Source organism: Bos mutus, chromosome 22 (assembly GCF_027580195.1).
Source record: "Bos mutus isolate GX-2022 chromosome 22, NWIPB_WYAK_1.1, whole genome shotgun sequence".
Lineage (NCBI taxonomy): Eukaryota > Metazoa > Chordata > Mammalia > Artiodactyla > Bovidae > Bos > Bos mutus.
Genome location: NC_091638.1, coordinates 7,167,078 through 7,189,780, shown reverse-complemented (window position 1 = coordinate 7,189,780; position 22,703 = coordinate 7,167,078). Strand labels below are relative to the sequence as shown.

At 44.9% G+C, this 22,703-nt stretch overlaps 2 protein-coding genes across 3 annotated transcripts in view; one reads left to right on the top strand and one right to left on the bottom strand.

Annotated features, from left to right (window-relative positions):
• The first annotated feature begins 443 nt into the window (after nt 1-443).
• CMTM6 (CKLF like MARVEL transmembrane domain containing 6) lies at nt 444-22,591 on the top strand. The gene is made up of 4 exons (XM_005898136.3): nt 444-670; nt 10,381-10,557; nt 17,421-17,519; nt 20,186-22,591. The coding sequence occupies exons 1-4, from the start codon at nt 536-538 to the stop codon at nt 20,321-20,323; spliced, it is 549 nt and encodes a 182-aa protein (XP_005898198.1). The 5' UTR covers nt 444-535; the 3' UTR covers nt 20,324-22,591.
• The window catches only part of CMTM7 (CKLF like MARVEL transmembrane domain containing 7), a 124,853-nt gene continuing 107,589 nt past the window's right edge, over nt 5,440-22,703 (bottom strand). The window contains exons 5-6 of one of the 2 annotated variants that reach the window (XR_011461862.1): nt 10,598-10,709; nt 5,440-5,873 (exon numbers count right to left, since the gene is read on the bottom strand). Coding sequence is in view for 1 of the 2 variants with exons in the window: in XM_070359084.1 (XP_070215185.1) it covers nt 5,848-5,873 (26 nt within the window). In the remaining variant the exon portion in view is untranslated. The remainder of the gene's footprint in view (nt 5,874-10,597; nt 10,710-22,703) is intronic. The other variant, XM_070359084.1, reaches the window with a different exon arrangement.

The following is a 22,703-nucleotide window of genomic DNA, read 5'->3' as shown; positions in this document are numbered from 1 at the left end:
AAAGTATGTGTGCATGGCATGTAAATCGATCAGCTGTGGTTGCTAAATATGATTACCTTTCTTGATGAGTTCACACAAAATTAACATACGGGAGGACTATAGCAGCAGTTTTGACACGTAAGCCTGAAAGGAATTCAGAGAAGCAGGAGGGAGCAATCCCGAAAGTCCTTTGGGATAACCCATAACAATGAAAATGAAATTCATTTTTTCCCTTGCTCTGCAAGGCCCCTACATTGTCTGGCTTCTGCCTACCTCTCCAGCCTCACCTCCTCCTCTTCTCCCTTGCTCAGCCTGGCCACAGCAGCCATTTCAGAGAGAGCCGGGACGTTTGCGATCCCCAGGACGTTGCACTTGCCGTTCATGTTCCCCGAGTCTCCGAAGATCTTTACGAGAAGAGAGGCCAGGCCTCGCGGCAGGGGGCGGGCCGGGGCGGAGTCTGCCGGAAGTGGGGCGGAGGCCCAGGAAGTGACGGCCTAGCCCGCCGAGTCGGTGGAGTCGGCGCCAGCCGCGGCCTTGCGTTCCCGGGCCCTGGGCGATGGAGAACGGACAGGTCTACAGAGCCACCACCGAGGCGCACCCGGGCCCCGGCATAGGCCCCCGGAGCGGCCTCGCCGCCTACTTCACCCTGAGCCGGCTCACGGGGTTCCGGCGACTCAAACTCTTGGAGCTGGTGAGTCCGCGGCTGGGGCGGGAGAGGAGGCAGCGAGCGGCGCCCTGCCTGCTGCTGAGAGGCGGCCGTTTCCACATCCCCGGTTCCTTCCCGCTCCGCCCGGGGAGGGGCCGTCCCCCACGGGGGTCGGCCGGCGCCCCCTCCTCCGGGGCCCCTCCCCGAGGCCCGGCCCCCACCCCCGCCCGCCCGGTGTTCCGGGACCACCCAGCGTGTTTGGCGGGCGCAGGAAATGCGTCGGAGAGCCAAGCCAGCGGCTTACCCGTTCTCTGCTTCTGTGTAGCGACCTTTGGCTCTTCTCCCTGCGATTACCCTGCATTATCTCCCAAAGTGCCCTGTTTGGACTACAAAATGCTTTTATATCGTTTATCTGGTTCTTTCGCTTTTCCTGGTGCGCACCCAACGGGACAGTTAAATTTGTTGGACAGAGTGTTCCGATACTACGCAAGGCGTAGAGAGAGATGTCTCCAAAGAGTTGTCTCAAGTTTTAATACTAACTGGAAAAGAATTATTTCTAAATGAGCAGTGTGTACCCAATACAAAGTCAAAAGGACAGCTTTTTGTGTGAGTTGTGTGAAGGTAGCAGGGCGAGGGCATTCTCTCAGGGACATTGAGTTTCAGTTTGCTTTAGGCGTTGGTTAAGGATCTTTATCAAACCGTCTTTGAGATTTACATTTTCATTCAGATCACGTGCACATTGAGCTCCTTTGTGCTGTTTTAACCAACAATGAGTAACATTTTCTGCAAGAGGAAAAATCAGACTGTTTATTTAGAATGTTTCTGGGTTGGTTTGGTTTTTGAATCATCCCCAGTGAAAAGAGCCAATTGGTTTTCTTTGGAAGATCTTAAGTTCTTAGAAGTCAGATAACCAGAACTTACATTCTTAGAACTCAGATGACCTACTTTCATTGAAAAGAAAAATTGCAGTAAAAAGCCTAACATAGCTTTTTAGCCCCCTAAATGATCACTTCCGGGAATAACTGGGAAGTCACTTGGAAGGAAGTGACTGTGGCCCAGGAGGGTCGGGCTGGGTCTGCGTGCTGGCAGCCCTTCTGTTCCTACCGAGTCGTCTGCCCGCTCCTGCCATTGTTCTTGAAGCGGATCCTCCTACCCAAGAAGGGCTTCCTTCTGCTCTTCCTGTCCTCAGCTCTTGCGTGACTTTAGATGTCAGCTGTGTTTCTCTGCCTCAGAGCTAAAATGTTCTTATACAAGTAGAAGACTTCTTTGGAAGAGGAAAGAGTTAATGCTCATTTGAAGCGCTCTCGCTGTTCAGAAGACGTCCTCAGTGTCGGTCTCTTGCCCATTAAATATCTTTTCAGTTTCCTTTTTCTTTGCAGTGAGAACTGGCAAATCTAAAGTAAAGTTTCTGATTGCCTAATTTATAGTTTAATAAACTGTAGTTCCATATCTTCTGAATAGAATGCAGCTATAAGTTTGGATGGTAGACTTTCTACTTGGAGAGAAGGGGGAGGATGAGTTTATCTTGCCGGGATTGTTAGACTGTTCCTGCTTGTTCTCCATCATCCATAAGCAGAAACAACAAAAGAATGAAAATTAATGTCTCCTTGAAATCCATTTGTTCGTTTATGGTGAACCTGTCGCAGCCTTTTCACTTGGTTTGGCCTCGCCTCACGGCCTTCAGGATCTTAGTTTCCTGACTGGGGATTGAACCCTTGTCCTTGGCAGTGAAAGCCTGGAGGTCTAATCCCTGGACTGCCAGGGAATCCCCTGGTTTACAGGGAGCGTATTACATTTTCTATAACATAGATTGAGAAAAATATTTCTTCAGTATTGCCGTTCATTCTGATGGTTGTCTTTTTGCTCCTACTTCGTCTGTTTTAATGTCTTACCTCTTCAAAACAATAGATTTACCCAGAAAGTCCCCAGAAAGTTTTATATGGAGTAAATGAAAACTCATGCATCCAGGGGCAACAGACAAAGTCTTCTTTGCCGTAACTCAAACTCTGCCTTTAGGTTGGTTTCTTTAGATAAATTAATTTTTAATTAAAAAGAGTTGGCAAGCTCTAATAAGGAACAGCTGGAGTGGAAAAACCCGTAGTCAGAAGCGGAGGTACTTTAACAAGGGACCTGCAAGCCTGAGGACATTTTATTCAAAATACAGTGCATTTCTGTGTTCATTATTCTAGACCCATAAATCACACCAGATTCTCAAAAAGCCCAAAAGAGAAATGTCTTATTCTGAAATTTAACAAACCAGACACTGTGCTTAGGAAATTCATGGAGTCCTAGGAGGTGAAATTGGGTCTCCTCTGAGGTTCTTTCCATCCTTGAGGTTTTTGCAGTCTCTGAGGCTCTGCAGGATGTGCGTGCCAGGACAGATCTGCCAGGACAGATCCAGGGGGGAGCGAGGGCACCTGCGAACAGGAGGGGAGGCTGGAGCGAAATGGCCTGACCGGCACTTGAGTTACAGACCCCAGGAGTTAGAGGGCCATATCTGCCCTTCACGCCTGACCTCAGTTTTGTCAAAGGCTTGTCCACCCACCCTTGCAGAGCTGAAGAGGAAATGGAGACTCGGCTGCGAGGGCACCATCAGGCGTCGCTGCAGTTCTCAGTCCATGCAGTCACTTTAGTAGTTACCCTGCCCCTAGGTTGGTCCTTATGCACCTACTTGGTGAGGTTTTTGTTGTTACTCTTTGAGGCAGGTTTTTTTTCTTTGGTCTTACGGGGAGAATTGACTTGCTAATAAACTGGTGCAGTCAGTGATCTAAGTATGTATGATACAGTCTCTGCCACAAACAAGCATTGTCTTTATAGTGCCCACTGAGTGTCCTGAGGCTGCACAGTACTAGGATTCTAATGACTCTTCAGGCAAGCAGTTGATTTAGAGTTCACCACTGATTTAAATGTATTAAATTGTGAGTAGTGTTATTTTGTAAGTGCCAAGAAACAAATCACTTAGAAGCTGTTTATCTTATATTGGTGCTCTTTTCATGACTTAAATGTGAAAATTGATACATTCTAAATTGAAGTGCTCTGTTTTTACCTTTAAGAAGATCCATAATGTCAGCAAATTGTATCTTTGAACATTTGTGAGTAAATGTTTGCTGAAAGCAAGGGAGGCTTAGCCTGACCACAGGCTGACACATTTGTTTACTTGAACCTTACTAGCACTACAAGCTTTTAAAAGCAAGTTTAGTAATTCACAGACTAATAGAATTGTGTAGATGGAGCCTTACAATTAATACAAACATTAAAAAGTTCTTTTATGAGAAATTTTTTGGCAGTAGACTGTTCAGTGATAGAGAATTAGTATTTAGTGTGGTGACTGTTAATTTTAGGGAAGACTGAAGTTTCAGAAGGGGTAGTGAAACTGAAATGGAGACACGGAGGAGTCGTTATCTGAATGTTGAGGTCACCAGGACGGTAAGTGCATCTTCAGTCACTGAGACTTCCCAAATGTGTTGACTCTAGCGTGGTGGTTTTAATGTATGACTTAAGAGCAAAAAGGGAAATGCACACAACTCTGCTTCTAACTTCAGAAACCCAGTTGACAGGGAAATCCTACAGACACACCTAGTCGTAAGAAGGACTTAAACGGTGTGTTAGGGGGAAATAAGTACAGAGTGGGAGTCAGGAGTGTGTGGCTAACTTGGGAGTTAGTCTGTCAGAGATTTAAGTCCCTCAGCTGTAAACAGAAGCGTGGGAGACCGTGTTCTCCAAGGGCCCTGCCAACTGTTAGCAGCTTGATAATGCCCTTAATTACGTTTGGGTACAATTTTGTATCATTAGAAGGAGCCATACTGGGCATGTGTACTGTGTTAGGTGCTTAGCCTAGTACTCAGGACGCAGTACTTAGTACGATGCTTTCATGCTGTTGAGAGCAAAACTGTTCACCAGAAAGTAATCACTAAGCCTCTCAACTTAGGAGTTGAGTTCACCATTATATCCTGACCTGATTCACTGACCTTATCTCTTTTCCTATCTTCAACCACTTAGGTATTTAATGCTGGTGACCACACATTTCTTGATGTTCTTCCCTTAACTTTCACTTTTCTTCTTCATTACAAAAAAGTGTCTGCTTACAAATATAAATATATACATTATATATGAGATTAAAATCACTCTGCTATGTCACTGTTAGATTAACACTTGGGAGTGTGTTTACTTGCTTTTTAAGGACTCTCCCTGAGAAATGTCCCACTTCCCGTCCCTCGCTCTCCTGGTGCCAGTTGCCCTGGTCCCTCCTCCGCTTGGACTGTGCCTTTCTTCAGCCCCTCCCAGTCCTCCACCCCTCCTTTCTGCTAACCAGCAAAACCAGGCAGGCAGTTCCTGTCTCGGAAAGTCCATCCTCTCTGACAGGATCATCACATAACCACACTCCACTCCTTAATCATTTTCCTCAACACTCCCCATCCAGTTAGGTCAGTTGCCTTCTTGCCCTCTTGCTGCCCTGCAAGTCCTTACTGGTGTGATTCTGTTCCTTTTGTGCCACACCCAGAGTGCCCTCTGTCTGTCCTGAACCTGGGTCTTGCTTTTCACATATCCTTCTGTGGCTACTATTAATCCAGGTGGATCTGAACATTTTCCTGAATTTATACCAAGTGCTCAAGTATGAGATATAAAATTTTTTTTTCCCTTATACTTAGGTTTTAAAAGTGCAAGTTGCTCAGTCCTGTCCGACTCTTTGTGACCCCATGGACTATATACAGTTCATGGAATTCTCCAGGCCAGAATACTGGAGTGGGTAGCCTTTCCCTTCTCTAGGGGATCTTCCTAACCCAGGTCTCCCGCATTGCAGGTGGACTGTTTACCAGCTGAGCCATACATAGGTCTTATTGTTCTGTTATTACATGTTCCTACACATACTACAGTGTTGGATACATAATACTCAACACACTTAAACATTTTTTTTAATTGAGATGTAATTGACTTGTAAACGTTTCATGTATACAACGTAATGATGTGACATTTGTATAGATTGGGAAACGTTCCCTTTGTTTTGTGTTGGAGACCGTATAGAGCTGCTGTTGCTCTTGCTGTTCAGTCGCTCAGTCTTGTCCAACTCTTTGCGGCTCCAAGGTCTGTAGCCCATCAGACTCCTCTGTCCATGGGATTCTCCAGGCAAGAATACTGGGGTGGGTTGCCATGCCTTCCTCGGGCATCTTCCCGACCCTGGGATCGAACCAACATCTCCTTCATTGCAGGCAGATTCTTGACTACTAAACCACCAGGGAAGCACATGGAGCTGTGGGAGATTTTAAAGGAAGCTTAGTATTAACAGAGATGGGGAGTCAGGAGTTTTCATACTGAATATAACTTACAGTGCTAATTTCCTGGCCTTTAACTGGGAATAGGAGCTAGTAAATATCCAAACTTGACATAGTACCCCTTCCTTCTCTTAGGATGTCCATGCTGAACCCCCCTCCTGATAGAGCCCGAAGCTTTAAGGTTGGTAAGAATGCCTCCTTTGAGGAGTTTGGAAGAGGGCTTGTAATGACTTGTCTCTGATGGGCTCTGGCCCAGCTGGTTCCTGCTGCACTTTTCTTGGGGAGAGTAAATAAGTGGTCTGTATCTACTGCAGATAGGATTTTCTTGTCTTAGGGACACTGTTGAGTGTTCCGAGAATCTCATTCTCGTAATAAGAATGGTTCAAGAGCTGCTCTCCTCACACCTCAATGAGTTCTAGGCTCTTACCTTCTCACAGTTGATTCCATACAACGTAGATACATCCTGAAGATTGCTTGTAGAGAAACTCCTAACCTTCAGGTAAGATTTAACACAGTAGGGAACATGGCAGTGGAGTTGTAGACGTTTGGCACTTAGTACACTCTAGACATTAGAAACCCTTCTTGTAATTACAGGAGAGGAAGTTCCTTTGCACAGTGACTTTCTGGGACGTGTCTTGGTGAGCCGCTTTGTCTGTGGTGCCATGACTGGGACGCCTCAACCTAACGTCTGTCTGATATGAGGAAGTTGTTTGGGATCTTCTGGACTGTTCTATGCCTCATTAACTTACAGGAAATCACAGCAAAATAGGGTCTATTTTCACCCTTACACGCTGTTCTTTTCAGTTGTGGGCACATGTGAATTTTGTATGGCCAGTATGAGGGGGAAATCCCTTAGAGGCTTCCATGCTAATTTAGATTTGTTTCTAAATTTGTTTAAAATAATCATAGTGTCACAGGAACTTGCAAAAAAACAGGCGCAGGGAGGTCGTTTGCGTTCACTCGTGTGTGTGTTCGTGTACCTCTGTGCTTTTGGAGCAAGTGTAGCCTCCTTAATCACCACAGCCAAGAACCAGAACTGCTCCATTACCATGTAGCTCCCACATGTCCTGGCCGCCGCTGATTAGTTCTCCATCTCTGAAAGTTGTGTTCTTCTGTGAATGCAGTCCTGCGGTATGTAACGTTTTGAGATTGGATTGTTTTCACTTTATAGAATTCTCTGGGGATTCATCCAGATTGTTGCATATATCAAGTTTCTTCCTTTCTGTTGCTAAGAGTAGTAGTCCATGGTATGGATACCACAGTTTGCTTAACCATTGAAGGACATCTGGAGTGTTCAGAGTTTGGGACTCTGATGAATAAAATGTTAAGAACATTCACGTATCAGTTTTTGCAGGAATGTACAATTTCATTTTCTGGACCAAGAAATGAGCAGATTGTAGGAATGCAGTTTCTGGGTCATATGGCAGTTGCCTGCTTAGTTTTTAAAGAAATTGCTAACCCGTTTTCCAGAAAGGCTGTACCAAGGACCTCTGCTTGGATGACAGTGTTTTGTAGGATAAAGCTGTTCTGAAATGTCGCTGTTGATTCTGGTCACAGTCTTACTGCCACTCATGTATCTGGTTGCACCTGCGCCATTCTTGAGTAAGGTGACTTTTCCCAGTAGGCTTTGACCTGGGTCATCAGTCATTTCATCAGCTGTCAGGTTTTAACGCTCAGAAGGAAGTTCCCTCAGCTTCCACAAAACCCACACAGGCTGCCCAGGTGAGTCTCTGCCCCCTCTTCCTTTCTCTAGAGCAGCGCTAGCCCACACCTTGCGTCCTGAATCCTGCTTTTAGAGATGCTCTTTTCTTCCTAGACTCCTCGTAGGTTTCTAAGCGTTTAAACATGCTGAGTTCTCTGTTTTGAAATGCCTTTCCTGTTGAGCCCATCCACCAAGGCCCGCCACCTGGCCGCGTGAGGCTGCACCTGACGACTGGGCTGTGTCTGTTGCCGGCCTCGCACCCTCGCTGCCGGGGGACGGCACTGGAGTGTGAGCCGCCCTCACCGAGCACGCTGAGGTGGCCCTGTTGGTGTCAGCAGCAGCCCCGAAACTCAGTCTCTCGTAGCGTTTCAGTAGTTCTTACCTGACCTCTGAGTAGCATTCAGCACTCTGGTGGTGGTTCTTGTGTTTGGCTGTGCCACGCAGCAGGCCTGGGATCTCAGATCCCTGACCTCAGATCCCCTGCCCCCTGCATTGGAAGCACAGAGTCTCAACCACTAGACCACCAGGAAAGTCCACAGTCAGCACTTCTGATTACTTGCTCTGCATAGAAATCCTTTTTCTTGATTTGCTACCCTTTGGACTGCTGCTCCTAACTGTCCTGTGCTCGTATCTCCTCCTCTCTTTGGGGCTTCCCTGGTGACTCAAGCTGTAAAAGAATCTGCCTGCAGTGGAGGAGATGCACGTTCCATCCCTGGATCAAGAAGATCCCCTGATGAAGGAAATGGCAACCCCATTCCAGTACTCTTGCCTGGAGAATCCCATGGACTGAGGAGCCTGGTGGGCTACAGTCCGTGGGGTCCCAAGAGTTGGACACGACTGAGCGCCTGAATCACCACCACCAGCAGCCCCCTCTGTTGGTCCATCCAGTCTTGGGGTTCATCACAGTTCTGCCGGGGGCCAGCGTTTCTAACTCTGGGTGATCTCCCACATGTTGGGCTCCACCTCAGATGTGTCCCTCGAGCTCCAGACCCATATATCCTTTTGCCTCAGGCAGCACATAACTCATCCACAGACCTCTCATTTACAGCATGTTTAAAATGAATTTATCCTCTTTGCAACACTCTTGCCTCTTAAAAAGCAGACAGACTCTTCTTTCTGCAGTGAGGCATCAGTGTGTTAGTACCTCATCACGCAACAGTGGGAGTGCTGTTAAAACCCACTGGCATTTAAGTGAGTTGTCGAATTAGCTAAATAACTTCTCCATTCAGTGGAAATGCATTAAAATATTTTTTGTGGCCAATTAAATACTTCAGTACTGAAATTGAATGTGAAAAGGAATTGTTTATATGAAAATAAATGGGAAGCTTTAGAAAGACCAAAAAATAAGTTAATAAATACTTGCTGTGGAATTAAGAGCGCGGCAACTGTGAAAGGCTAGTAAAACTAGTCTGATTCTAGGAGTCATCATGCTACTTCTTGAGTGTCCCAGATCTTGTCCTGCTTGAAATAACATCAGTCTGGAAGTGGCAGTCATAAATGATGGAGGTGATTAATGCAGCAGACCGGAAGGGGAATTCCAGTCAGGCGCACTCCCAAAGAAAAGGCCCACTTGCAAGACTGGTGAATGAATAAACGTGCCTTTTTGGGTTGAAGTGTTTAAGCACATATGTGTTAGCTTGTTTCCTCTTCTGTCTGTAGTCATCCTGTCAGCTGAGGGCTTCTACTCCATCATCAGGGGTTTGACTCTCCTCCATTACAACTCCCCTGTTAACTCTTGCCCTTCATTTCTGGCATCAGCTTCCCGACTGGATGGCTACCCCCCGTTTTGCCCTTTCCCACATCCCTTTGCTATCTTGTAGCCAGAACTACTAAAACATAAACCTGATCGTGTCACCCTTTGCTTTAAAAACCCGTAAGATTCAGATTCCTTACACTAGGAAAAGGAGGTGTTTGTTTATTCATACACTTATTTTTGAGTGCGCGGGTCTTCCCCGCTGGGTGTGGCTCGCTCTCGTTACAGCGAGCGGGAGCTGCCCTCTGGCTGCGGGGCATCACTTCTCACTGCAGAGCGCGGGCTCTAGGCGCTTCAGCACTTGGGGCACATGGGCTTACTTTCTGTGCAGCAGGTGGTCTTCCCAGACCAGGGGTCGAACGTGTGCCCCTGCACTGGTAGGCAGATTCTTACCCCTTGGACCGCCAGGGAAGCCCATGGAGGTACTTAGAGAGTCCCTCTGCTTACCTCGCTGGCTTCATGTAGCCATCTCTGTGCTGTGTCCCCTCTTCTGTGTTGGCCCAGCCCCTCAGTTCAGTGCGGGGGCGGGGTGGCGCATGCGCTCTCATCTCCAGGTGCTCCTGGCCCAGCCCCTCTCAGTTCAGTGGGGGTGTGGGCTCTGTGTGGGTGGGGGGTGGCGCGGTGCATGCGCTCTCATCTCCAGGCCTCCTGTGCGCTGCTCCTCTGCCTGAAACTCTGCCCCTATCCTTTGCCTCCCCACCCACCAGACTGACTCTGCAGCCCTCCTGGTCTCAGCTTCCTTGTAGGAAGCTTTTCCTGAACCCCAGGTTGAGTGCCTGTTCCATGCGCTCTTAGGACAGTTCCTGAATTCCTCCTGTTCTGGCATTCAGCACATAGTAGGTAATCTTCTGTGTACTTATATTCCCTTCAAGGCATCTGGACTGAGTCCCGTGTAGGTAGAACGGGTTCATTGAGGAAGCTTGTTTGCCAAGTCTCCACTCGACAAATACTTGAGTGAGCAAGATGGTATTCTCTGAATTCTGTAGGTTTCCCTGAAACAAGTAAGCCAGATGCTCCGCTTCTTTTGTAGGTGCTGTCTCTCCTGGCCTTCATCTGTGAGGAGGTTGTGTCGCAGTGCACTTTGTGTGGAGGACTCTACTTCTTTGAGTTTGTCAGCTGCAGCGCCTTTCTGCTGAGTCTGCTTATCTTGGTTGTGTACTGCACACCATTGTACGACAGAGTCGATCCCGCGAAAGTCAAGTCATCGGTAAGCACGAGAAAACACAATCCCTGTGACAGGAACGTACCTGGTTTTGGATCTTGTGTAGTTGTGTTATTCACGGTAGTAGCGCTTTCACAACTCTCACAGGAAAAAGACTATCCATTGTTTCAGGTCTGCCTCCAAGCAGCTTGGTTTTCCTGCCAAATGGGGTGGTTGGGGAGGGTGAAATTATAGTGACAGACACTGCCAGTAATTTACAGGTATTGATGGTTTAATCTGATTCACATTAGGTATTTTTTAAAAACTGGGGTTTTTATCGTCTTTGGTTTCTCGCATTTCAGAGTGTGGGTTCTGCAGTTCTGCACTCTGCCTGTTGTAGGTCAGGCACTGTGCTGAACCTGAGAGATGGAGTAATGAACTAATGGGACAGGTTTCGGAGCCTTTCAGCAAAACAGCGTGTAACTCTAGCTATTTTGTTTTGATTTTATTATGAAAGAAAGTTGTCTCTAAGTGAATTTAGAAGGTATTTGTTATATTCATTATTTAGAAGTAACCCTTTTAATAAAAGTAGAGGGGCAATTTTATATTCACAAAATTAAGATGTATAACTTTCTACAGACTTAGTCTGCCCCTCAGTTTTTCATTTAGTATGGATTTGTGAGATGACAGATGAGCTAATTTATAGAGTTCCTGCATTTAAGGAAGAAAAAATTGAACAGTTTACTTCAGTAGCATTCAGGTTCTCAAGAGTTGTTTGTGAGGAATTGTAACTAGCAGGGTTGATTTATGAAATTCACAGTTTTGAGGAGAAAGATAAAAGAGTTAAGTTTTAACTATTAAAAACAAGATAATAGGGTAAATATAAACCAGTTAAGATTTTATTGTTTTAATGAGAAGCAAGCTTTGGGTCCTGTATTGATAATGTACCTAAGATTTACTTTTTTCTGTATACCCTTTTGTACCATAAGAATCTATTACCTTTTTTTTTTTTGCATTTTAAAAATTGTACTGAAGTATAGTTGACTTACAGTGTTGTGTTGATTTCTGCTGTACAACAAAGTGATTCAGTCACACACACACACGCATATTCGGTTTCATATGCTTTCCCACTGTGGTTTATCATAGGACACTGGGCGTGGCTCCCTGTGCTGCCCACCCCTCCTGTACACACCAGTTTGCTCTGCTGAGCCCACCCTCCCCCGGGGCAGTGCCCGTCTGTTCTCTGTGAGTCTGTTGCATAGGTGGGTTCATCTGGCCATGTTTTAGATTCCACCTATAAGTGATATGGTATTTGTTCTTCTCTTTCTGACTTACTTGACTTAGTAAGATTAATCCATTTATTTTGCAGCTAATTGTGTAATTTCATTCTTTTTATGGAGTCATATTTCATTGTGTATACACACACACACACACACTCCACATCTTCTTTGCCTGCTCATCTATTGATCTATTGTGTTTCCATGTCTTGGCAACAACAGTGATGCTCTGCACCCTGGGGTACATATGTATTTTCAAATTACAGTTTTGTCTGGGTGTATGCCTAGAGGTGGGATCGCAGGATCTACGGCAACCCTGTTTGTAGTTTTTGAGGAACCTCCCTGCTGTTCTACATCGTGGCTATGCCCATTTGTATTCCTACCACCAGGGTCAGGGTTTACTTCTGGCCTCCCTACTCCGTTTCCGTGATCTATATACGTCTGTTTTTGTTTGAGTTTTCGTTGGAGCATAGTTGCTTTACAGTGTTTCTGCTGCACAGCAAAGCGCGTCAGCTGTGTGCATCCATGTGGCCCCGCTTTTGGATTTCTCCCAGCTCAGGTCACCACAGAGCACTGCATGCTGTGCAGGGGGTTCTCACCGGTGGTCTGTTATACACAGTATCAGTGGTGTGTGTGTCAAGCCCAGCCTCCCACTTCACAGAAATTTTTGATTTTTTAATCTGTATACTAGCTTTCCTAAGTGATTTACTTTCAGATTATGATTTTCTCTTTCCTGTAGATGCTTAAAATTTGTATATGTTTAGAGATGACCTTTCAATACTCCCCTTAGGATGGGTTTAGTAGTGCTGTATTGTTTTAGTTTTTAGTTGTTTGGGGAATTCTTGGTTTCAGTAGAGTGTCTCAGGTGGCGGACTTTTGCCTTTCAGGACTTTGAGTACATCTTGCCGTTCCCTCCCGGCCTGCGGCGCTTCTGTGGAGAAACAGGCCTTGCCTTGTGTAGGTCTGTTCAGGTTTACCTTGTTTGGGACCTTCTGTGTTTCCTGTGCCTGGATATCTGTTTCCTTCTTTAGATTTGGGACGTTTTCAGCCATAATTTATTCAAATGCATTTTCAGTCCCCTCTTCTTTCTTCCCTTTTTTGAATTCCAGTTGTGCACAGATTGGCACGGTTTATATTATCCCGTAGGTCTCTTATATCGCTTTTTTTTTTTTTTAATTTGGCTTTCTGTCCACTGTTCTGATTGGGTGATTTCCATTATTCTATCTTCTAGGTCACTTAATTGTTCTTCATTTTTCATTCCACTACTTTTAGCTCAGCTTTCATCTCAAGAAATAATTCACTAATTTTTCTTTGTTCCTTTTTTAGTTTCTAGTTCCTTTTTATAGTAATCTGCATTTCTATCAGTAGTCCTCAATTTCTTCACTGTTTTCATTATCTCCTTTTTGAACTTGCCATGTATTAGACTGAAGAGGTCTGTTTTGTTGTTCGTTCTTTCAGGGGAATTCTCTTGATCTTTTAATTGAGAGTGGTTCCTCTGCTTCCTCATTTTATTTACATTTCCCTTGCTGTGTGCATTTAGGAGAAGCAGTTATCTGCTGTGGTTTTGGAGGGCTGTTTTTATGTGGGAGCACCCCTGTGTAGCCCTGTTTAATATTTTTGGGGGCGAGAGCTGTTGGCAGCGTGGATGCCTGCCACCGCTTTCCTCAGCGTCTGCTCGCTGTCCTCCCCTCGCTGGGACGTGTGGCTGACGTTGTGAGCAGCACCTACAGTGGACATTGGGTGGGGCCTCCTTGCTCTGTGGTTGTCATTGGCCTGTCAGGGGCCCGGTTTGTGCCCTAGCTGTTGGGAGTAGAAGTTATCAGATGTGCTTCTGAGTTGTGGTGCAAGGTAGGGGGATTGGAGCATCCCCACTGAGTCTTCCTCAGAGCGGTTCTCAGGTGAGTCTGCTCACCTGGCACCTGTGAAGACATACCGTGGTCAGCTCTGCCCTCCCCCCATCTCAGCCTTGGGACTTCTATCAGTTGGCCCTGGGGTCCTTCTGGCCTGGTGTTCACAAGGCCACCAGCTCAGCTCCACTGACATCAGGCTCCAGGACCACAGGAGTGGTGCCCCTGCTGTGGGGCTCTGGAGGTGTTCAGACCCTGGCCCGGCCCAGGTCCTGCGTGCACGTGTCCAGGAGGCCCCCAGCTGCTCAGGCTGCATCTGTTCCAGCCACGGGAGGACCCGTGGTCCGCACGATGTTCTCTGGGTGCTGAGTTTACACGGCTGCCAGCAGAGATGGACGCCGGCAGCTCCCAGAGCTGTGGGGAGAGACCGCAATCCTGCTCCTAAGCTGCACGGCCCCTGGGTCCAGCCCCGCCTCTGTGCGTGGGCAGCCTGCTGGCGTTGGCTCCCAGGCGCCTGCCAGCGCAGGAGCCCCTGAAGTTGTGGCCGGAGCACATGCCAGCCCCTTCAGGTCGTCTCCGCGGGCCTGCCCTCTAAACCCCTGCGGTTCAGCACCCGGCCTCCGCCCGTACGAGAAGTTTCTCAGGCTGGGGCCGCAGGGTGGTGGCCTGCACCACGTGTGCGGTTTGTCTCTCCTGCCCCTGACCGGCTGCCGCGCTCACCTCCTGGCCAGTGAGGCGGCCTCCCACAGCGTGGGAACCTTTCCTTTCTCCAGCTCCTCCCGGGGGGACAGGTCCCATCCTGCTGCCTTCCCTCCCCACCTTCATCCTGCCTGTCACTTGGAGACCATTCCTGTCCTTTCAGGGGTCTGAGGGCTCCTGCTGGTTGGTGTTCAGTAGGTGTTCTGTGAGAACTGTTCCGTCTGTAGATGTAGTTTTCATGGGTTTGTGGGAGGAAGCAAGTTCCATGTCCTTCTATTAAACCATTTTGATTGGATACTGTCCTTTAAAATAATTCTTTTTAGCATGAAATATTGCCATTTCCAGTAACATGTTACTGGACCTAGAGAATATTTTACTATGTCAGAGAAAGACAAATACTATATGATAGCACTTACTATGTGGATTCTTAAAAATAATATAAAAGATATATATATATATATACACATACACACACGAAACAGACTTACAGACACAGAAAGCAAGATTGTGGTTGCCAAAGAGGAGAGGGAAGAGAGCAGGGACAAATGAGGGATGTGGGCTTAAGAGACTATATACATAAAATAGAGGAGCAATAAGGATTACTGCTAGCACTGGGAACAGTACTCAGTATCTTATAATAGCTTCTAATGGAATATAATCTGAAGAAAACATAAACCTATAATAGAATATTCTGAAAAAACATAATTGAATCACTTTGTATTACACCTGAAGTGAACACAAAAGGATAAATCAGCCGTACGTCAATAAAAAAGTACATATGAAAAATGAAGCAGCAAAAAGTTGGTACTGAACAGTTAAGAAATAACTTTGAAAATCAGGTAGAGTCTGAATCAAATCCACAAAGCCTCTGATGACCACATTCATGCGTTTCTCGTCCAACAGCCAAATAGCACTACTTTCCATAAAAGTTTACTTCCCATAAAAGTATTTTAGAAGCGGTTAGTGCTTCTCGAGTGCTGTTTACTTCCTGGCTGCACTGGGCCTTCGTTGCCGCAGGCCGGCCTTCTCGGGCTGTGGCAGCGGCTGCCCTCTAATGCAGCGCTCGGGCGTCAGTGCGGGGACTTCCGCTGGAGCACAGACTCCAGGGCGCACAGGCTTCGCTCCCCCATGGCGGGCGGGCTCTTCCCAGACTAGGGAACGCACCCTGGACCACCAGGGAAGCCTAGAAATGGTTAGTTGTGCATAAGAACATTGATCTTTTGGACGAGAAACAATATACATTTTCTACTTTTATGGTCAAAATAAGCAAAATGTAGAAAACTTATTACATCAAACTCCAGCATTTAAAAAGTTATGAGTAAATACTGATTTTAAAATATTGACGAAAAAAAATTAGTCACTTCATCTTAAAATAGCTTTTGTAAAATACCTTACAATATTTCTTTTGGGTCTTATATACTTTTCAGCCTAACATTGTAAGGAAGTCCTGTTTCTTTGATTTAAAAGTTACTCTTACTGTCTGCTTTCTAATATACTTAAATTTTTTGTGTAAGGTTTTCTTTTTGAGAAAATGTTTTTGAGTGTATAGTGGTTGTGGTACCCAGGGTGGAACAGTAATCTTTTTGAAGAGAGAATCTTTTCTGTCCCATTACATCAAGAACAATAGCAGCCAGTGTTTAGGAAACATTTACTGTGTATCTGGCACTGGTCTGCGAAGTTTTCCTGGATTAAAGAACTCTATAGAGTCACCTGTGAATACAGTATTGGTACTACTCATCTTGCAGATGAAGAAGCGCTGAGGTAACGAACTCAGTCATGTCACTAGGAAGGAACATTACTGGGATGTGAACTCAGGTAGTCTAGCTTCAGAACCCATGTTATTGAATACTGTGTTCTGTCTCAAAATGAGTGTCTTGTTTAAATACTTGAGTGTACTTCAAATATTAATAGTTTTATAAGTAACAGGTTTGAAATAATTCAAAGGGATAGAAAAAAAGAAAAGTAACTTGGAGAAAAACATGTCTTTTAGAAGCAAAGAGAAAAATCAAGTGTTTTTTATAAATGCTGAACTAACAAAATAGTGAATTCTATTTTGGGTGGTTTTACTGATGCTCGGTTCAGTGGCGAATGTAAACTCACTCAGACTGGAAGCCCTGTGGCGTGGCGGTCATGTCTCCAGTCTCTCTTCTGAGTCAGGTCTGTGTGTCTAGCAGTGTGTGCACTCGGCTTCTGAGAGACAGCGTGCTCTCGGAAACCAGGAAGCTATTCCAGTGCTGTAGGCTGCATTCTGATGAGCTCTGCGTGCTCTTACAGGGTAGATAATCTCATCCTATTAATACAAGCTTGTGCTGGATGACCTGGTGGGCACAGTTGAAAACAACAAAGCTTAAGTGTCTAAAAAACAGACTATTGGTCTAATTTTATTGTGTTAATGATGGGCAGTCCTTTGTACTTTAAAAGCAACAAAGTACTATGAGAGAGGCCATCCTAGCTGGGTTACCTGGAAAGGAAAGAAAAATGCCTTTTTTTTTTTGCTGGAAGTAATATGGTATTTAATCTTACGGCTTTGATCTTTATGTCCTAAAGGAAAAGGTAAACATACATGCACGTGTGTTTCATCTTATTTGTCATGGTATATAGTTGATTTTTTAAATTACTTTCAGATGTAAAACCCAGCAGTTCAATATTTTTGTAGATTATACTCCAGTTAAAGTCAGTTACAAAATAATGGCTAGATTTTCCTGTGTGTACGGTACTTACAGCTTGTTGCTTATTTAAACAAGGTAGTTGGTCCCCCCGACCTGGCCCCCACCTTCCCCCACTGGTCTGCACTAGTTTCTCTGTGTCTGAGGGTCTGTTTCAAAGTTACATACATTGATTTTAGTTCTTAGACTCCACACATAGGTGATAATGGAGAACTATTTTTATTAAAAGATTATCTTCTGATTATAGCATGTGCATATTCATAGGGTGTTCCTTTCCAGGGCATTTATGAAATACCAAGCTTACTGAAAAGTTCGTTGAAATATGTAAGTCTGAGTAAGGAAGAAAGAAGTCACTGTTTTTTAAAAGTTAAAAAGTAAAACACACAGTTTTCAACCAGCCTAACCCTGCCGTCTGTCCCTTCTGTGTTGCGTGTGTGTAGGACTTTTTTATCACTCTGGGCACAGGACTGGTGTTCTTTGTGGCATCCCTCACTTTCGCTTTGACACATGACAATACCATAGCTGAAATTGCTGCAATCGTAAGTACCCTTTATCTCTGCTTGTTTTTGTCTGCTTAAAAATACAGAATTTGGAAGTACTTAACAGGTTATACAATAAGGGAGAGTAGTTTTTCTAACTTATTTTTTAGTGTAATTTTCAACAGAGAATAAATGTGATAGCCTTTAATAAATAATAGCAAATAAATGTGATAGCCTTAAAAACCTAGAACCTGTCTTTAGAATTTGAGTTCTGTTAACAAAAATCCACTTACTCTGCCTATGGACATTATTGCTAATGGAAGTGGTAGGATTGACTGATTATCTTAAAATGTCTCCCCTTTTCAGTTCAACAGAACACACTTATACATACCAGGTGCTGTTGTAAGTATAGGGACTAACAGAGGTATGACCTCAAAGTTCAGTCTAATATAAGAGATAGATAAGTAAACATCTTTTTATCTGAAACTGTTGAGGGGCCAAGTGTTTTTTAGAATTCAGAATATTCTGGATTTTAGAAAGGCAATAACGGTACATTATCACACACCTTTGGACAGTCTGAGCAGCACCTTATTATCTAACATTAATATTTCTGAATATTATTCTGAATATTCACAGTAAAAGAGATGGGAAAGACTAAATAGTTTTGTCTTGTGTCAGTTTTGAGCCAAGTAAATCATGAAACTTTTTTTGTAGCTTTCTGAATTTCAGAATTGCAGATCAAGGATCGTGGATTTAATTGGGGCCAGGAGAAGGCAATGGCAAGCCACTCCAGTGTTATTGCCTGGAGAATCCCAGGGACAGGGGAGCCTGGTGGGCTGCTGTCTGTGGGGTCGCACAGAGTCGGACACGACTGAAGCAGCTTAGCTGCAGCAGCAGTGCTGTGAATATGAACAATTAACAATTAGTAAAGAAGTCTTCTCACTAGTCAGCCGATTTCCAATTACAACTGAAGTTGTAATTAATGGAAACATCAGCATATAGATCATTCACACTGCTTAGAACAACTCAAAAGGCATTCAGACAATTGGCTGGCTGTAATATTATCTACCTACTTACATGAACACATCTTAGTACTTAAGAGAAAGTCTTATGGTTAATTTCACTTTATAGTCATTTTTGTTGAAGAATGAAGCAGTAATTTCTAGTATAAAAGTGTATTACTATAAAAATCCTGTGGAGGAAGTGAAAAGTGAAATAAAGTTGAGGAGATGTTCAGTTCATGGAGGGTGGGAGGGAGCCTAAAATTCCCAAAATTCCCAGATATTTAAAAGCTTATTTGTGTGTTTTAATTAGGTGATGTGTTAGAATGTTACAGTATTTAGTCTCATTGAATATGTTTAAGAGTGGTGGTTTAAAAGCTCAGTATTTATAAATGCTGAAAATTACCTTTTAAGTATGAAAATTATATAGATTTAAATGAGTAAGGAAGTCTATTAAAAAAAAAAATTCTGATGTGAGTGAAAAAGCAAAAAAGATCATTGGGTGATATGCAGAGGGGGTCCTGTATAGACCAGAGCTCTCTCAGGCAGTCGTCACAGACAAGGTGACATCTGGTCTGGCCTTTTGAAGTATGGAATATATTTGCCAGCCAAATGAAGACTCCAGAGGGGAAGAGGGCCTTGGGTTTTTGAGGGGTGGACTTGCTCGTGGCATGTGGGCTGGATGTGTCGGGGACACTCCGGTGAACGAGGAAGTTCAGTTTGCTTTCCCGTGAAGCGCGGCAGGGTGGAGGGCCGGGGCTGCGGCAGCCGCCAGCCGGGTGTCACCGCGGAGCTGCAGCCCTAGTCCCGCAAGGGATTCAGCCGGGCCCCCAGTGATGTCCCTTTCTGCAGAGTACTCTTCTGGCCCCGTCCTTAAGGGTCTTGTTAGTGATGAAGCTAAATTTGAACTGTTCTTCTGTCTCTTGACAGAATTCTCAGAATGTTTGCTCAGATGTTAGACGAGTGCAATGAGGAAGTGGCTTAAGGAAGAGGAAGTAGGTAGTGGCATCACGGTGCTGTGTCACTGCGGTGGGACAGTGAACTGGAAAGTAGTTTGTAGCTAATTGAAAAGTACCTTCCCTGTAGAATGTTTTGCTGTGAATAACCTTCCATTTTTGCCTAGGCGTGGTTGCCCGCTCCTTTCATCTGTGTCGGTCTAACCTTGCTAGCAGTCTTGTTTTGCATCATGTTGTAGGACTGGGTTTTCATCTGTTAACCTTAGCTTCAGAGATTGGCACTGAACACACGCACACACACACATAAGACAGGACATTAGTATTTTGGGAGACTTTGACTAATGGGCATTATTCTGAAATTTTTTTTTAACTTTGCATTTTTTGATGACCTGATCTTAAATTTTTTTAACTGATGTTAAGAATGGGGCTTCCCAGGTGGCACCAGTGGCAAAGAACGTGCCTACTTAATGCAGGAGACTTGAGAGACGTGGGTTCGATCCCTGGAAAAGGAAATGGCGATCTGCTCCAGTATCCTTGCCTGGGAAATCCCATGGACAGAGGAGCCTGGTGGGCTCCAGTCCACGGGGTCACAGAGAGTTAGACACGACGCACATGATGCACAAGAGCACACACACATGATGTTAAGAATGATGTGTATAGAATAAATCGGCTTGTCTTATTTGTATAAAATGGGTCCAGAGTCAAGTAGGAAATGTGAGAGTATACTCCAGAATTCCTCGTGTAATCTTTGTCCCCTTTCCCTCCTCAGGTGTTTGGGATGTTAGCAAGTCTTACATACGTGGCTGAGTTCTCCTTTATGCTCCGTGAAAAACTTAAAGAGCCCCGGCCGAGAAAAGGGGAGGCCACCATGAGGAGAGAGCACCTCACCGAGCCTCTGAATGCTTGAGGGGACGGGTGCGCGAGGTTGCCGCGGGGCGCGGCAGCTCCTGTAGACCCTGGGTCCGTGTTAAACCGCTGATTTTTGGAGAGCAAGGCAGGACGGCAGTTTGATCAGTATTGATTGGACTGTGTATCAGTCACCATAAATAAGGCCAGAGGGCTTTAAAAAAATTTTTTTGTAACAGTTGAAACTTGTGTCAGATGAAGTTTTGTTTGGAGGTAAGAGCAGCTGTGTCTTTAAATCACATAGCTCAACTGATGATAAATTATTCCATCATTGTTACTAGGGTTAGGTTTGAAATTATGCTTTATAGCTGTATAAACAGCGTGATGAAGTTCATCCATTTATAAATGGTTTCACTTTTAATTTGCTTAGCTGTGACTTTGCTTTTTGATGACTAGATACAGTTTAATGTATATTTGAGATATTATTTTAAATGTTGGTCTACGTTTTCCCCTTACACATGTAAAACCCAGGCTTTTACCATATCTCACTCTGCCTTAAAATTATACTGTAACATTTTAGGATATAATTATTAACTCTTTCTGAGACCTTTTATAGCCTAATAGAAAATGTATGGGAGATGCTGATATTTTACATGTTATAAAAGCAACAATGTCAGCAACCCCATGTAAAAGTACACAGAGAAAAACGGAAGCAGCCGCTACCCTAAGGACCAAAGATCCGCGTTTGCACAGTGCAGTTCTTCACCACTGTTCAGTGTCTGAAGAGATGAGTTCATTCCATGAGACAGAAGATGGTTCACTCCTTTTTGCCATATGATTATTTCTCCTGAAATTAAGGTTCTGTTCAGTGTTTTCTTGGGAGCCCATCTTACTTTAAAACCTCAACCTTTGATTTTTGATTTGAGAGCTTCCCCGCTCTGTCTCCTTACCAGGATGGGCCAGGTGCTGCTCCAGCAGCCGGCAGAGGTGGGCCTGGGGCTCTGGCTGCTCGATGGCAGCTTCTTCAGATTCCTGGGCCTGTCCAATTGCAGAGACTCACAGCAGGATCTTTAGGGTTCTTGTTCCCACACAGATGTTGCCCTAGTTTCTCTTCAGAGACCTTAAGGAAGGGAGTGCCGAGACGCCTGCCCAGCTCAGTACTGTTGATGGTGGAAGAGAGTGCCAGCCCACCCTCAGGGGAACTTCACAACCAGCTGTAATCGAAGAACTGTTTGCTGCCAGCAGGCTAACTTAGAGCCAGCCAGGGCACTTTGAATGAGACCGTTCTTAAGGGAGGTCTTTTTATAACGGGACCTTTCTAACCAAGTGCTTCCCAGGCTAGACCTTGCTTGCCCTCTCGTGGAGAGTTTTCACTTGACTCCGGCGTGGACTCTCGTTGCCGGTGAGATAGGCTAATGACCCCATCCTTAATTTCTCATCTGCCGCTGTGTCATGGATGGTTTCAGACAGATGCCCAAACACAAGCTCTGCTGTCTTCCTGATGCAGACCCTTATCCGTTTGTGGCAGTTTGGTTGCTAGTGGCAACGTCACCACTGCCTGCTCGAGAGATCGTGCAACCAGTCGAGGATGCTCTGTGTGTGTTCACAGGGTGTGCTAAATAAGGAAGGAGAACTGGTGTAGGTCTAACCCAGGTTCAGAGAGAACCAGCTTGTGGAAGGTAGGTGCCGTGGTCCTTGTATCATCTCTGCCCAGCTGGCACTTGCGGCAGACCATCTGGGTGCCCTCAGGGTCCCCGCTCGGGAGGTTGAGGGAATGGCCTCAGCGGGCCGGTGCGGAGCTTAAGCTCTCCTTGTCCCGAGGTTTCACTTCGCTTGTTTCACTGGCACAGAATGGAGCTCCTGGCTGGCCACCAAAAGATACTACTTTCACGGGTATTTCAGGTCATCCTAGAACCTTTCTTCACTTTTTTTTTTAAACAGGACCCACAACTAATTAGCCTCCATCTGCTTTGGTAGGAGTTAGAAGTAAAAAGATCTTTGTGGTCAATAAAAATTCAAGGAGAACTTGAAACCAAAGCCACTGTTACAGAAAAGGGCAAACTCAAATGTAAATTAATTTCTTATTAATGGTTATGGTAAATTTATGTAAGTAGACCTTTGAGAACAGTTCTTTTAAAAGGGAAGTGTGCATACAGTGCAGATTTTATAATTGCTGTACTTAAATTATGTTCTGATGGGGGCTGGGGAATGTATTTTTACAGTGTTTATAGCCAATCAGTTTATATTTAATAATTTTAAATCCTGTGGGCCTTTTGTGTCTCTGTGTCAAATTTTATAGTCTTTCTAAATAAATCGACTTCACTGTTCACACCTTTGTAGTTGTTTATTTATTACAGAAGCATAGTGTTTAAATGAATGTGTTCTCCAGACTTCTAGGAGTTGGTTTTACAACCTGGGAGAGAATACTGGACTTTGGATCT